Source organism: Paramisgurnus dabryanus, chromosome 19 (assembly GCF_030506205.2).
Source record: "Paramisgurnus dabryanus chromosome 19, PD_genome_1.1, whole genome shotgun sequence".
NCBI lineage: Eukaryota > Metazoa > Chordata > Actinopteri > Cypriniformes > Cobitidae > Paramisgurnus > Paramisgurnus dabryanus.
Genome location: NC_133355.1, coordinates 13,696,611 through 13,712,270, shown reverse-complemented (window position 1 = coordinate 13,712,270; position 15,660 = coordinate 13,696,611). Strand labels below are relative to the sequence as shown.

At 37.8% G+C, this 15,660-nt stretch overlaps 2 protein-coding genes across 2 annotated transcripts in view; both read right to left on the bottom strand.

Annotated features, from left to right (window-relative positions):
* The window catches only part of angpt1 (angiopoietin 1), a 187,342-nt gene extending 185,827 nt beyond the window's left edge, over window positions 1-1,515 (bottom strand). Inside the window, exon 1 of the mRNA XM_065290414.1 lies at window positions 1,458-1,515. The gene's annotated coding sequence lies outside the window, so the exon portion shown is untranslated. The remainder of the gene's footprint in view (window positions 1-1,457) is intronic.
* Window positions 1,516-12,599: 11,084 nt separating this feature from the next.
* Window positions 12,600-15,660, bottom strand: part of sdc2 (syndecan 2) — a 37,462-nt gene continuing 34,401 nt past the window's right edge. Inside the window, exons 4-5 of the mRNA XM_065290390.1 lie at window positions 15,515-15,632; window positions 12,600-14,360 (exon numbers count right to left, since the gene is read on the bottom strand). Of these exons, the coding sequence (XP_065146462.1) occupies window positions 14,197-14,360; window positions 15,515-15,632 (282 nt within the window). The 3' untranslated portion in view covers window positions 12,600-14,196. The remainder of the gene's footprint in view (window positions 14,361-15,514; window positions 15,633-15,660) is intronic.

The window sequence follows — 15,660 nt, the reverse complement described above, 5'->3', positions numbered from 1 at the left end:
TATGATGACGACACAAAAGTAAATGCGTCTCTAAATGAAGACTTAACGGAAAACACCACTGTTTTTAATATTTTACTATGTTCTCAACTTAGACAAATTAATATCGTTTTTCAATGCGTGCACTTAATCTTTGTACAGTGCATATGGCTGAAGAGCACTTAGTTTGCAGCACTTCGACAACGGGCGCAGTAATATTGACGGAAGTTTGAGCAATAATGATGTTACTGGGCGCAGAGGTTGAAGTGCTGCAAACTAAGTGGTTTTCCGCCATACAATATTGTTCTCATTTATATCCGCTTAAAAAATCGCCACGTTTTGTTTTGTGCCACCATACTTATTCGTGTAACTACTCATGTAACAGTCTTTAAATAGGGAAAACATGGAAGTGTTTGGTGGCTTCTGAATTCATCCCTGTTTGGAATGAATGGGGCTAGGCTAAATGCTAAAACAATCACAACGCGCTGTACAAATGTTTGCCATATTTAAATTTAATGCTCATATTTATACAGTAAATTGTACTGTAGTACATTAGAAATGGATACTATTCTGTAGTATAAATTTAGTGAATTGATGAACTGTAGTATAATTTAATATTTACTATGGTAAGGTTAAAAAACAAAATAGCATCTTCTTACAGATTACTATAGTAAATTTTAAAGCATACTGCAGTTTTTTCATGTGCATTTGGTTTGCAATTTTACTAAACAAGCTCAAAATAATCGTAGTTTATAACACAGACGTATTGTTTCTCTTTAGTTTAGAACACTATATTGGATGTGATTTTTGGGACTTAACGTTATGTAGGTATGTGACAAAAGTTTTAAACATGTTTAAATGTTGTTCAGATAGAAAGAGCTTGAAAAAAACTTTAAAATGACACCAAGACCATGTCTACGGGTTCAAGAATGACAAAATCCTGGCCATTTGAAACTCGAAAATCATCACCTTATTTTGTCCCATTGATTTCCATTTTCCAAATTCATTTAAATTTCGTTTACTTGTAGTTTAGCAAATTAAACTAAATGCATATTACAATTTCAAGAATGTTTTACTCCGCATGTCGCCTGAGGTAATCCGAAGTTTCGTCGAGAGGAACCAAACTGACAGCCGCGACAGCGAAGATTCTGACGTACATATAGCTTATATATAAAGTCATGGATATTAACAAAACATTTTGTGTCCAACTGAACAAAGTTAGTCTCCGTAGGGATAGCATGGGTGAGTAAATTATAAGAGAATTTTCATGTTTGATACAGAATCAATACAGAAATGTATGTATGTTTTTGAAAAAAAAAAACGTTAGAGGCTCATTTTACTGTGATGCGTTTTAAAACGCTCGTGTAAGTTAGTGTATATAAATACGGCATCTGCATGGCAATCGAGAGTTTTTAAAAAAATCAAAGGAAAGGAGAAAGCTGATAGGGTTCGTGGTCTCAGAAAATTGCACCCAGACTTACTTTGTTGAGATAACAGAGCGTTGTCACCGGAGGGCAACGACGGCCACCGAAGTCCCATTACAATGTTGATTGCGACTTTGCTTGCGAGTGGATGTGCGCGGGTTCGCGCATGCGTGCATGGAGACTTACTACAGTGAAGTCCGTACGCACCTGCCATCTGTGCAACAGCCATCAAAGTCTCGATACTAACCAGGTGGGACGATAATTAGTTAAATATAGGCACGATTCAGATTACAGAAAACGGAGATTCTGTGCTACTTACAACACAAATGCATAACATCAAAGTACACTTAAAGAGAGTTTCATATCTCATCAGAAAGCTACACCCTCTCCTCTCAGCCCAGCGTTATGACAGCGGTTAAAGGAATAGAGATGCATCATGGTCATTTCACTAAAAGTTAAATACATTCATACATGCATAAAAATGTAGGCAGACTTCCCCTCATTTAGTGTAAATGTCCAAAAACGCAAAATACAAAAGCCACCACCTCTTAACAAGTATCAAAAATTATATTATACAGTAAATTATATTATTTTTGTAAGGTAGGGTTATTTTTTAATATGTATGCTCAGACACATGTTCTGTTTCCAGGTTTTCTTTGGGGGGGGGGGGGGGCGGCTTTTCATAGTAATAATGATTATTACTGTATGAACTCTCCTCTTTCCTTAACCAAGTCTCTAAACCTAACCCTCACACAAACCACCTGCATTTTGTCAATTTCTAAACAAACATAATTCAGTTTGATTTACAAGCTGTTCTCATGTGAACCAAAAAATGTCCACACAAAGTAAAAAATTAATGGTACAGTATTACTATCTTTGTAGGGACAAACTGGAATATAAGCTTATAAAGTGGAGTATACTAAATACGTTAGCATACTTTTAATGTTTACTAAAAACACTGCAGTATCTAAGAATTTTATAGCAGTTAAGTGATTACTTTTCATTTGGGTGGATAGTAACATGTATCTAGCAATGTGATGACTTTAAGCACAAGGTCCTTTATTAAAGCTATATCTCAAAAACTCAAAATTGTTTTTTATTTTATCTGAGATGGCACAGATGTATAAAATCTTTCAGGAATTTACTTAAAAAAATAAAACTATTTTCTTATGTAAATGGCACCTATTTTGTAAGCTGATTCTTTGGTAGTAAAAGGCATACAAGAGAATAATCAAATTGCACACAGAAGCAAAGCTGTGATAATATCTTTCCCTTATTCTTTATTCTCACTTGAAAATAAAAAGTCACTTGAGTGGTCTACTATAGCCAACACCAGCCATTCAACCACTTTCTTTCTCTGTACGGTTTTGTGTCTGCTACAAGAGCCACACACACACACACACACACACACGCATACACACACACACACACACACACACACACACACACACACACACACACACACACACACACACACACACACACACACACACACACACACACACACAAGGTTTGATTAGACGGTTTGCAGCATGAATAGATAAAGGACAATCTCAGGAATGCTTTTGAAGAGGAGAGGATCCATGAAGAAAAGCAGTTGTGAGGGAGGGACTTAGGTTTCTAAAGCTCTTAAAGAGTTTTTGCCATTGGGTGTTTTTGCCTGGTCTTGCATTCAGCTGGTGGTAGTGCCCTCTGGCAGAAACAAATGGCTTTAAATGGCGTCTCCTTATCAATTGGGATGGCAAGGCAAAACTACTTTTCTGCTCACTCAGCGCTGCATACTGAAAGCTTTCCATTGTTACCCATAAGGCAACGTGTAACCTTTCTGTCATTTATCAATATAACACAAGAGATAAGTGGATTTGCACATCTGTCCATTGGGTACAAAAACTGTACAGGCCTAAATTACAATAATAGAGAAAGAACATTGCGATCATTAACTTTAGAGGGACCTTAGAGAATAAAGCTGCCAGAGAGCCTTACAACAGTGAACATGACAAATTACTGTAAATATACTCTTGAAAAGCCTGGTAATAGGTAATCGAAAACACAGAGGAACAAATCTCCAGCTGATTGCTTAATTTGTCAAACCCAGGACACATAAATAAAAGGAATCATAGAATTGGGGCTGCTTTCTGTCAGATGCTATTGATTTTCATCTGACAGAATATAAAGAAATCAAGCCGCTTTCCCAGAATTCCTGTCACAGTTTAAATGAAATGTATTAGTACAATGGAGCCTATAGTTTAAAGGGATAGTTCACCCAAAAATGAAACTTCTGTCATCCTTTACTCACCCTCACACCTGTATGAGTTTCTTTATTCTGTTAAACACAAAAGAAGATATTTTGATAAATGATGGTTTTTGTTTTGCCTACTATGGAACTCAATGGGTATCGTCAATTGTGTGGTTACCATCATTTATCAAAATCTTCTTTTGTGTTTAACAGAATAAAGAAACTCATACAGGTTTAGATCAACATAAGAGTAAATGATAACAGAATTTTCCTTTTTGGGTGAACTGTCCCTTTAAGAAAACTTACTATACAGTATTTGTTTATAATACGAATACAGTCAATATGAAGAGTTTGGTTCCAAGACGCAATAAATCCATTTTGACTAATTTTGGTAAAAAAAAACATGTTTTCTTTTCCAAGAAAGTGCACTCTAAAAAATGCTGGGTTGTTTTTAACCCAGGGCTGGGTCACTATTGGACAGAACACACTGCTGGGTTAAAATGACCCAGCCCTGGGTTAAAAGTCATTTTACTTTCTAAGTGTGTGTGTGTGCAGTGGCGTAGCGTCTGGGCATGCCCTGGCTGGCACCCCCAGCTTTTAATAAAAAATTTTTTCCAATTTAATTTTTATTTGTGGCAGCAATAAATATATTTTTGTATGTATATCATGTGTAGTGATTTCCTATTTCTCTGTAATGTGTAATTTCTCCGTCCTTCCTTGTTTGCGTTTATTTTATTTTTTTTGCACTCCGCGGCTGCCGTAGACTACGCCATCATTTTTTACATGACGTACCGCTGCGCAAAAAAAAAAAAAAATAAACAGTGTGAGAGGTTACTATAGCGGCTATCTACATGAAAAATGTATAACTTGAAAGTCAGATTTGCTAAATGTATAAATGTAACATTCCACAGATATCCCACAGAGTTTAGTTTTATCTTTGATCACACTGTTGAAAAGACCAGCATGTGTTTTTGATGCTGGCTCTCAGACACAAGAACATTATTATGGTCAGAAAATAATGTTGGCTGATAGGCTTTGGCTCACAGTCTGCATTCCATTTCACTAAAGGTGGTCGGTTGGGTTCAGGGCTGGGTTTATGTGCAGGCCAGTCAAGTTTTGCCATTTCAGTCTCTTTCAAAAATGTTTTTACATGCTGGAATAAAGAAAGCATCCTACCCAAATTATTGCCACAAAACAAAGAATGACATTTTTGCCATTGTGTAACATTGTGTAACATTACATTTTGGAAACAATTGGTAGACACTTTCATCCAAAGCCTTTACAGACATTCAGTATGTGTGTTCCCGGGTCCTGGGATCAAAGTGTTTGAACCCTTGATCTATGCGAACATTAGGCGTTTTGAATCATTACATCTATGGATCTTGCCAAACCCGTTTATTACACTCTAAAAAAATGCTGGGTTATTTTCAACCCATGGTTGGGTCAAAAAGGGACAAACCCATTTGGGTTAAATTAACCTAGAAAATATTTTGACCCAACAATCAGTGGCGGCCGGTGACTTCTCTTTCGAGGGGCGGGAATTCAAAATATGTGTATGGAGTGTCATGTGTGTTGCTCGTCATGTCAAAATATGTGTTTGTTGCGTCATGTGACCCATGTGCATCATGCGTCATTTCAAAATAAGTGCCTGCTGCACATGCGGGTTTATGATAAAAGAGACACTCATGTTCACAAAATACTCGCAAGACACTTACTTACCACCAAACTCGGATTTCACATGAGATTAAGCAAGGATCTGGCAAAAGCAGGCGTCTCTTTTATCATAAACCCCTTTGAAGCGCCTGCAGCAGGCTTGTATTTTGACATCACACATGATGCATATAATGCTGCGTTCCAGGCAGGTTTTTAAACCCGTGAGTTACGACCTCAAAACCACGACTCACGACCCTATGCGTTCCAGGCAGCCTATGCTGTTTTTACAACCTTCTACCGGTGAAAGTGCACTGGAACGGCAAACCCGTGACTTCCAACCAGTGAACTCGTACTAGATCGATGTACTCCCAGTTCAGAGTCGTGAGTCGTGGTTTTGAAGTCGTGAGTTACGGGTTACAGGTTGCCTGGAACACAGCATTAGTTTACACACAGATCGTGACGAGCATTGCATCGTATGCCCTTGATAAAAAATTACAGGCCGCCATTTTATCCCTGTTGGGTAAATATTGGACAGAACACACCACTGGGTTTACATTGACCCAATTATGGGTTCTTTTAACCCAACTGCTGGGTGATTATATCCCATGGTTGCATAACAGCAACCAAACATTGGGTAATTTTTAACCCAGCAGTGTGTTCTGTCCAATATTTACCCAACATGCGTAAAAAATAACCCAGCCATTTTTAGAGTGTGCCAACAGTGGATTAAAACAACCCTTCATAGGTTAAATTACAACCTAGCGGGTTGGTTTTGTCCTTTATTGTCCCTTTTAATGCTGAGTTAAAAAAAAAAAAAAAGTGTAGAAAGCTATAAATGTAACATATACACTTAAAAATTTTTGGGTTATTTTCAACCCAGCGTTGGGTCAAGAAGGGATGAACCCAGCCCGCTGGGTTGTAATTTAACCTATGCTGGGTTGTTTCAACCTAAAATTCTGGGGTGTATTAACCCATTGTTGAGTCAAATATAAACATTTTCTGGGTTAATTTAACTAAACAGTTGCGCTCGACCTTTTTGACCCAACGTTGAGTGGAAAATAACCCAGCATTTTTTTGTGTAGTTAGACCTACTTTAACAAAAAAGCAAAGCTCCAGAACAGCCAGCTAAAAGGTTAACAAAACATGACTAAACATGACGTCGCCTAGACCCCAAATTACCGCCTCATTTACTGGAATATTGTGCAGGGCTCATTTACAACAAATGTGGTACCATATGTTATCAACGCAAATGGCTCTGAGTCCTCTAGTTAGACTGTTCCAAATCCATCTGCTTAACTTTAACACAAGCACCTCTAGAGTATTCAATAAATTTGTATTATTTTTACCACTGGGCTTTTCTTTTAATTAAAACATAATCATTACAACGGGAGCCATCCGAGGGTTTTATTCACAGCAAACTTTAATTTCCAAAGAGGCAATAGCGAGCTTTGCGTATTAAAATTAAACCGCGCAATCATGATACTTCATAGATGTGGCTCAAAACGCCAGAGAGCCGGAGTTCATAAGAAATGATTTTCCAAATCCTATCAAGAGGAACTAAGGTGGCATATTGGCATTCATTACCAGCCTGTGTTTAATCAGGAGCGGGAATGATTAAGTGGAAAATTGAGAAGCTTGTCATTTCTGTAAATTGAGTTTGTTGTCAGCGAGAGTAATATTATTCATATTCACTAAGTCATTTTACTTTCAAAGATTAACCCCACTTGAGAGTTAGGGATTATGCAGAGCTTGGTAATAATCTCCCTCTCATATCGTAAATGAAAAGCACCTGTGTCATGAATTAGAAAAGGTCTAATTCCAACCTTTTGTATAAATGATTTGTTGTTAAAAATGTGCCAGGTGTTTGAAGTTGCTGACATACCTGACCTTAGCTGAGCACTGGTTTTTAACACCCAATTTAAAGAGCCCTCCGGGGTTAAGTGGAATTAAAAAATTGTTGAAAGCAAAAGATCTACTCCTTAGAGATTTATACCAAATATCCATTTTTTGAAGGCTGCCAAAGTAAAAGTGCCTCCTTCCGGCTTACCATCGTGTTACTTTTAAAAGGTTTTGACATCGCTTCTCCACCGAGAAAAGATTCGGTTTAACATGATAATGAACGACCTCTTTCAGAGAGAAATGTCAGCTGGTGGATTAAACGGTTATGAAAACGTTCACGCTTCTGACGTGACGAAACCTCCAACTTCCGTGAAGGATCCACCGTGGCCTTCCAGCCGAGAGAGCAGGAGAACTGCTCTCTCCCACAGGGACCAATTAATCCAGCATCAAGCCATTTTGCGGAGGAGTGTTTTTCTCTCCACCTGTCAAAACTTTAATCTGGGAGAGTGGATCCTTCCACAAATGAACACTGTGTGGAATTATCCCTAACACTGTGGCTTTCAGACAGAGATCATGTGCATTGGAGAGCCTAATACTCACTGTGCAAACATGTCTGGTGACTCAGTGGATGAGCGAGGTCCTGTCAGAGCAGAGCAAGAGAGACCGAATAAGCACTTTCAGTATGGATTTGCATTTACAACTCAAAGTACACACAAAGTGGTACCATGGTGTAGTGATGGAATTAAGTTCAGGATTGAAAAACCCTCCCCTAGACTTTGGGCTGACCTGGACTTTAATAACACTTTCTGCTTGCCAGTCACTTTGTTAATTAGGTTTGTTGATGTGCCTTTGGAAGGCATGTGGGTGGTACTGGGGCAGTACTTTAAAAAGGTGCTAATATGTACAATTATGTACAAAGCATATTTGTATACATGACATATTTGAGATTCTAATATGTGTAATATTTAAAGGTGACATAGAATGATTGAACGGGGTATTTATCCTTGTTCTGTGATGTGAAATGTAGACAAAAAAAAATTTGTTTGCGTCTTTAATGCCTTAGAAGCTTCCTAAAAACCTCTCTCAGGTAGCTCTATCTGGGTGGGGGATTTTAAACAAGTGGTTTTGCACCTATTTGGCTCCCCTTACTGGCTTAACTTGCAATCTCATTACTGATTGGCTGACTTTGCTGCCACTCAAAAAATGTAGCCAATTATTTTAAATTGGAGGGGCAGGGAGATGCCAGTGATGTCATAAGCATCAGATTTTCAGATTTCAGAGGAATTTCTATGAGACTGAGATGTTTAGCATGTCTAAACTTTTTGTATGTTCGTGAATGCGGGTAGACTACCATTATTCAACAAAGACAAGGTAAAAATGTTTTTTTCATTCTCTGTGCCCTTTAAGGGAACTACTAAGTTATCTTTGGTACAAAAAATTAACAAATATGTACCCCTGAGGTACTACTGTGGACTTTCTAGGTGCAAACCTGTACTTTTTTGAAAGTGTACCACCCTAGTGACAGCTGGGGTACATTTTTTGATCATTTTCTCTGACAGTGTAATGTAGCCTTTACACCAGATGCGGAAGAGGCAGCAAGCGTGAGTGATTTACATGTTAAGGCAATGCAAAGTCGTGAATAGGGATCCAGCGACGCGGTAAGCGCGAATGGGGCGGCACTAATGAGCGTTGCCGCGCGATCCATGAGAGTTGAAAAATTTGAACTTTTGGCGGATTTTCACGCCACGTTAACCAATCAGGAGCTTTCTCTAGCAGTGACGTGATTACAAGAAGCGAGCGGAGACAGAAAAACAAAACAACAATGAAGGACAATCATCATCGCTACACAAGACATCTTTGTACTTTTACAGAAATTAAAAGGATCTTGTTTGGAAGAAAGTGAATGAGGAGGTCGAACAATCTGGTAAGTTTACACAATTTGAGCTTTATAAGCCCCTCCCATGACACGAATTTAGGTCTAGCATTTTTAAAATGTCTAAAAAGGTCTAGAATTTCACATGCGAATTAAGCAAGTAAACTCAAAATGTTCAAGTGTCCAACTACGTGCTAATAGTGCGTTTTTTGCTGCATCTTCCTCGTCTGGTGTGAACGCACAGTCACACCTCGATAAGGTTGTATTTGTTAACATTAACAAAGGTATTAAAGGTCTACTATTGTTTGCGTCATCTAGAGGTAAGATTGCGAATTGCAACCAACCTCAATTTCGAAACGCAATGAGAAGCTATGGTAGCCGCCACAGGACAAACATGTCATCACAGTTTGTCCATTTAGGGCTACTGTAGAAACATGATGGTGACTTACATGTAAGGAGACCGACGGTGTATGTAGATATAAAAAAACGCATTCTAAAATTGTAAAAAAATTAAGCATGAAGTTAAAACAACTTGAATTGTTTAACTTAACTTGTTAAGTACTATAAAAAATATGTTGATTTCACAAAAATGCTGAATTTTTTACAGTGAAGATAATAATAACAGTACAGTTTATTATGTAAGGTCTTTATACACCACTGATAATATAGTGATATCCTATATATTATATTGCATTTATGTCACGAAATCCTTATGAAAGTTACACCTTTAACTAACATGACCTAATGAGCAATTTTTCAGCATTTATTTATCTTTATTAATGTCAGTTAATGCCAATACAATTGTTTATGTTAGTTCAGTGTGTATTAACTTCCTAGTTACAACATTTGAATAAATATTAATTAGTAAATTATAAATTAATATTAATATTAAAAGGCGTATTGTTCATTTTTAGTTAGCTAATCGAATGCATTAACTAATATTAACAAATACAACCTTATTGCACAGTTGTTCCAAAACATAAAACTCAACATTTGGGCATTTATTTTGAATTTAAATCCTTAACCAAAAGAAACACTGAATTTTGCTGTTTACATCTGCCTTTAGATTTAAGATAATTCTTCCACTGGCCCTCATAAGCTCTTATGAAGCCTGAGACTATGTTTACTTGGGATAGCATTTCTGCATGGTTTGGCATCCACAGTTGGCCCTCTTTACTGAATTGGCCCTGTTTTTGAAAGAGACGCCCCAGTGGCCTTTTGTGCTCCATATGCATTTCCCCTTTTTCTCCTGCTCCCTCCCCAATTGCTGCCCCTTTTGAGAAAGACCCTATAAATTAGAGGGCCACTCTGACATGGACACACACAAACCCAAACACTGGACCCCGATCAGGGAGCAGTAAATTAGGGCCGCTCTCTGACTCGTGATCATCCCAACACAAACGGGGGGTTTAAACCGGCTGAATAGATGTGAAAAGAAGATGAAATGTTTTGATGAGAGTGGCTCAGGCAGATGCTACAGACCCTGTGCATCTGCCAAGGCTAAGACTGCGGGCTTGACCCCTGGATTGTATGGGAAAACAATATTATTGAACGCAGAGATATAAAGAGAGAAAGTATGCAAGCGTTTTTATACGAGTGGCAAAAATCACACCATTTTAAAAATGCTGTGTTGTTTCAACCCATGGTTGAGTCAAATATGGACATTTTCTAGTTGATTTAATCCAAATGAAGGGATTTGTTAATGTCTATTCCTAACAATGGGTTAGAATAACCCAGCATTTTTAAGAGTGCACTTTTCACACTGGGTTATTTTCAAGCCAAAAAGGGTCGAACCTATTGCTTGGTTGTTCCTTGTGCATTGTTCAAATTCACTTCACTGACAAATCCAGTTTACAACCACTTTTTATATTGAAAATTGGTCATTTTTTGTGTGTTTCATCCAAATCAGTGACATCACTTATGAACTTGGCAATTAAAGATTTTTTGGTAAAAACATTTGGTAGGTTTTGATCAGTATTGAGTAACAGATTTATGCAAAAAAATGAACAAAATTTATCCGATAAATTTCAGCCGTTTAATTTAGTGGCCTTTTTGTACACAAACAACATGAAAGAGTGAGTTATTTTAAAAATTTCAAAGCATTTTCTCAAAATATGTGTTATTATAAGATTTGTCACCAAAAATTATTCCATTTGCTGAAACGCATAGAGTTGTGGCCAAATTAAGACTCATAAAACCCAAAAATGGCCAAAAATGGCCCCAACAACATATAAGGGTTAACCCAAAATGCTGGGTTGTTTTAGCCCAGTCTCACGGAGTTGCGTATAAATAGCACGAAGTGTAAATATCGTGCAATACATACACCAAATTCCACTTTGGCATGCATATGATACCGCCAGTCCTTCCGATTCACTTAAACGGTGCATCTTTTTTGTCGTTTTATTTATTGGTTTCTCAATTTTTTGCTTTTTTTACCATTTTCACTTGGGTTTAGTGTTAGAACAACTTTTTGTTATATAAAAATGACATCCTTACCCAAACCCCAACTCTAAGCGATCATGGGATAAATATGGACAAAAAAAATGCAGAAACCTGTATATTAAATAACTTCATTAAGCAAATCTCAAATCTAACCCTAAACCCAAGCGAAATGGTTTAAAAAACAGAAAAAAATTGAGAAACCAATAAATAAAACGACAAAAAAGAAGTGAATGGGAAGGACTGGCGTATCATATGCACGCCAAAGTGGAATTTGGCGTATGTATTGCACAAGTTTTACACTTCGTGCTATTTATACGCATCTACGTGAGACTGGGTAGGTTGTTTGAACCTATTGCTGGGTGAAATACAAACACTTTTTGGGTTCATTTACCTAAATTGCTGGGTTTGTCCCATTTTGACCCAACGCTGGGTTAAAAAAAGTTTTTGTAGAGTAAAGCCTAGTTTCAAATAGCATAATTCCAGTAGAAAAGTACAGTTTAGAGTTACTAATGTAACAAAAAAACTTTAAATCCACGTAATATGATCTATACACACTAAAATGGCAGGGTTATTTTCTACCCTTGGGTCATAAAGAGACAAGCCCAGCTAAACGAACAAAGAAAAATGTTTATATTTGAGTTGAAAATAACCCAGCATTTTTAAAAAAGCATAAATGTTTCATTTAAGTCAATCTATAGATTTTTTTAAATATGACTTCACCAAATATGATGAATTACAGTAATTTACTTTAATGTTGCATATACAGTATTGCCTTTAAAAGATAATAGACTATTATTAAAATCATATTATTTCAACAATGCCCACAGAGTACATGAAATGCCATCCTCTTTGTTGTACATACTGTACAACCAACATCATGGCCCTTTCCACATTGTCAAGAATTTGTATTTCCAGCAAACCATGACAGCGATCTGAATAAGAGATGCACTAGGATTAAGCTTTGTCACAGTAATCCCGCAGGAGAACCAATAAAGATGAATAAATGCAGCAGTAATCTGCAGCGCTAACACCATGTGTAAACACACTCAGCATTAATCCCTACATTTCCCATTTTACAGTCCCCGCAAGAGATTCCAGACCCAGATGAAGACATTTTTCCCTACAGACAGACAAATAAACAAACTCGCACACAATGTTTAGGCCACAATGTTTATTCAGTAGTGTTGTTTTAACTTATAGGTACAATACTGTCTGCTTTTTGTACAACTAAAAAACCATTTCAGTCTGCTGTGCTTACACAATACGATCACTTCAGCCATTTTGGCGTACGCGTCGCCTCGAATCGAAACAGACATTTGCACGTTTCCAAATGGTAGGCACTTTGAAGGTTTAAAACATTTGTGAATATACATTTATATATATATAATTCTATATAGATTTTTCCCATACGTGAATAAGTAACTGGACTCACCGGTCAGATGTCGAAACAGCTTAAAATGAAACAAAAATTCAAATGTGGCCGAAGGAACACGCAACAATGTGAAAATCAAATCGAGTCTTTGGGTTTGCCTATGGTTTCTCAATACCTTGCTGTGTTGAGCGCTAGCTTCTAGGTTAGGGTCTGTACAGTCACTTACGGGTGTTGGTCACAGTCGGGCATACTGAGAAAAACAAGAGGGCGAGAGAGGAAAGATAGAGACGGAGCAGAAGCAGATTTACGATACCTCTCATGGACCCTAAAAAGAACATGCCAGCACTTGTAGGGAACATAACCGGCCTTCTTAAAGGGTTTTGATGAGCATCAGAGCCATTTATATGCTGCATGGCTCAATCCTGTTCTGCTTAGATTCAGACACATAATATATCGTCATCCAATTCAGCAAATGAAACTGTGTTAATTTACAGTTACTCATCAATTATCCACGTGTCTAAGAGCCGGTCTCTCATCAGGACCACAGAGTAAAGGAGAAAAGCTCCAGGCTCATTGGTTCTTTCCAGATCTGAGGACAGGTTTACAGAACCGGTTTATGAGAGGGCTTACATGGTCATTTTTTAAACCCCAAATGCTGCAAGGCTCAAATCATTTAATTCTAGGACTGAGCACCGAACAGCAATGCTCTACGTTGAACTGTGACGCAGCACAAAACATCACTCTGAATCGTCCATGTAACCGAGTTGTAAAATAAAAAATAAACATTGCAACCTGCAGGGAAAACATTTACATCGGCTCATAAAGCCGTAAAGACAGAAAAGTTCTGAAAACTACAGAAAGGCATTTTTTCCAACATCGGAGAAAAAGATAAATTAACGAAATACATTTTTATGATCAACATGCTACGACAAAAAAAAAACAAAAAAAATGAGAAATGAAAACAGGACTGATACAGAACAATTATATTCAATTATTCCACTTTAAAGTTTATCTTTACAAATACATACTGCTACAGTTAAAAAGTAGTCAGCGACTAAAAACGGCTCCTTTGACAGAAGACGGATGCGAATATCCTCACCTTTTTACAGATTGTGGTTTTTGTCTTTTCAGCCTTTTCAAATACACAGAAAATAATGTTTAAATACAGAGAGATTTGCAATAAAATAAGCAATGCTCGCTTTTTTTTTCATAAAAAAAGAGGAAAGAAAAGATCTTAATTACAATACTCTATGCAAAAGCTTTCCTTTATGTTATTTTTTTCCTCAATCACGTACAACGTTTACGTAGGACAAGTGTCGTGTCGTGGTCACTGATATCAGACCGTCACTCTGATTGGTGAAGCTCGGTTTTGCGAGTGAGTCTATGCGTAAAACTCCTTGGTGGGAGCTTTCTGGTAAGCCGCTCCGGAGGGCTTCCTCTCTCCGAGGTCGTAGCTGCCTTCGTCCTTCTTTCTCATGCGGTACACCAAGAGGAGGATGAGGAAGATGGCAAAGAGGAAGCCGATGACTCCGCCTGCGATGACAGCTGGAATAGAAGATTTAAGGAGTGTTGATGAGTCCATTTATTTTAATTAAATTTATTTTTCTGATTTCATTTTTTAATCTCTAGTTAGTGTGTAATGTTGCTATAATAGCATAAATAATACCTGTAAAATGATAAAGCTCAATGTTCACTGCTAGGCGATATATTTTTTTAACAGAATTCGGCTTTTTAAAGCCTACGGCGAACACCGGTTTGGACTACAGCCCTCTACTTCCTGCTTTAATGACGTCAGTGGATCCGTTTTTTAACTAAACTCCGCCCACAGGAATACGTCAGTTGCCAGCTAAGCTAACGGCAAGCTAAGCTGCTATCGAATCACAACACACTAAACAAACTACACAATCAGAACTTGTTATGTATTTCTGAAGAAGGGACTTCATACAAAAGAAAGACATCAGCCCGTTTTGAGGACAGTAAAAACAGCAATATACAAATAGTAAATTGTGTGAAAAATACTGCGTTTTTTTACACGTGAAACATGAACACATTATATTGCTCACTGTAAACACAATCAAAGCTTCAAAAACACAGAAAGAACGGGACCTTTAAGACGCATATGTGAAAATATCAGCCTTGGTGGGCTACGTGACTAAAGTGGCGTCTGGGATTTTGCGGCTCATGTAAAGCAGATCCCTGTCCTACTTAGCTTGGCTTTGTATACAGAAATTGGAAAATTAAATACGAGACACTCCTGCAGAGAGACTGGGTGAGAGGAAGCGTGCCGATCCAAAACAGGAAACTGGTTGTATCATCTCATTGCGATTCTGTTTAAGTTCGACAGGATATTAAGCAGAAAAGCTCAGTGTACTGGGGCTAAAATGAGAATCACGGTGTTGTTTTGAGCGTCTTGTTTCTGTGCATCTTTGTTAAGAAAGCGGATTATACGAGGGCATTCTTGAGGTTCAAAATGTGCAGTGAACTCGAAACGCTCCCAGCGTGGGCCGTAAGTCAAGTTTATAGAAGTTCATACTGTGGAACCATGAATTATAAATAAGAATTCCTCGGTGACACCCTCGAATGTCGAAACTGAAAATCTATTCTAAACATCTGCTGTTATTTACCTGGACTGTTTCCAACCCAAAGCATCTTAGAGAACGGATTTATACAATTAATTCAACTTATCGCAGACAACGCACCTGCCAAAACCTCTGTCCTCTGGAAGAGATTTTCAGACTGGACGTCCACGGGGGAACTAGGAGAACTGGTGGTACTTGTGGCTGGGATTCTGCGCGGGTCCTCTGTGACAACCGGGGCCTGTTTGGGGAGATACAAAAATATGTTT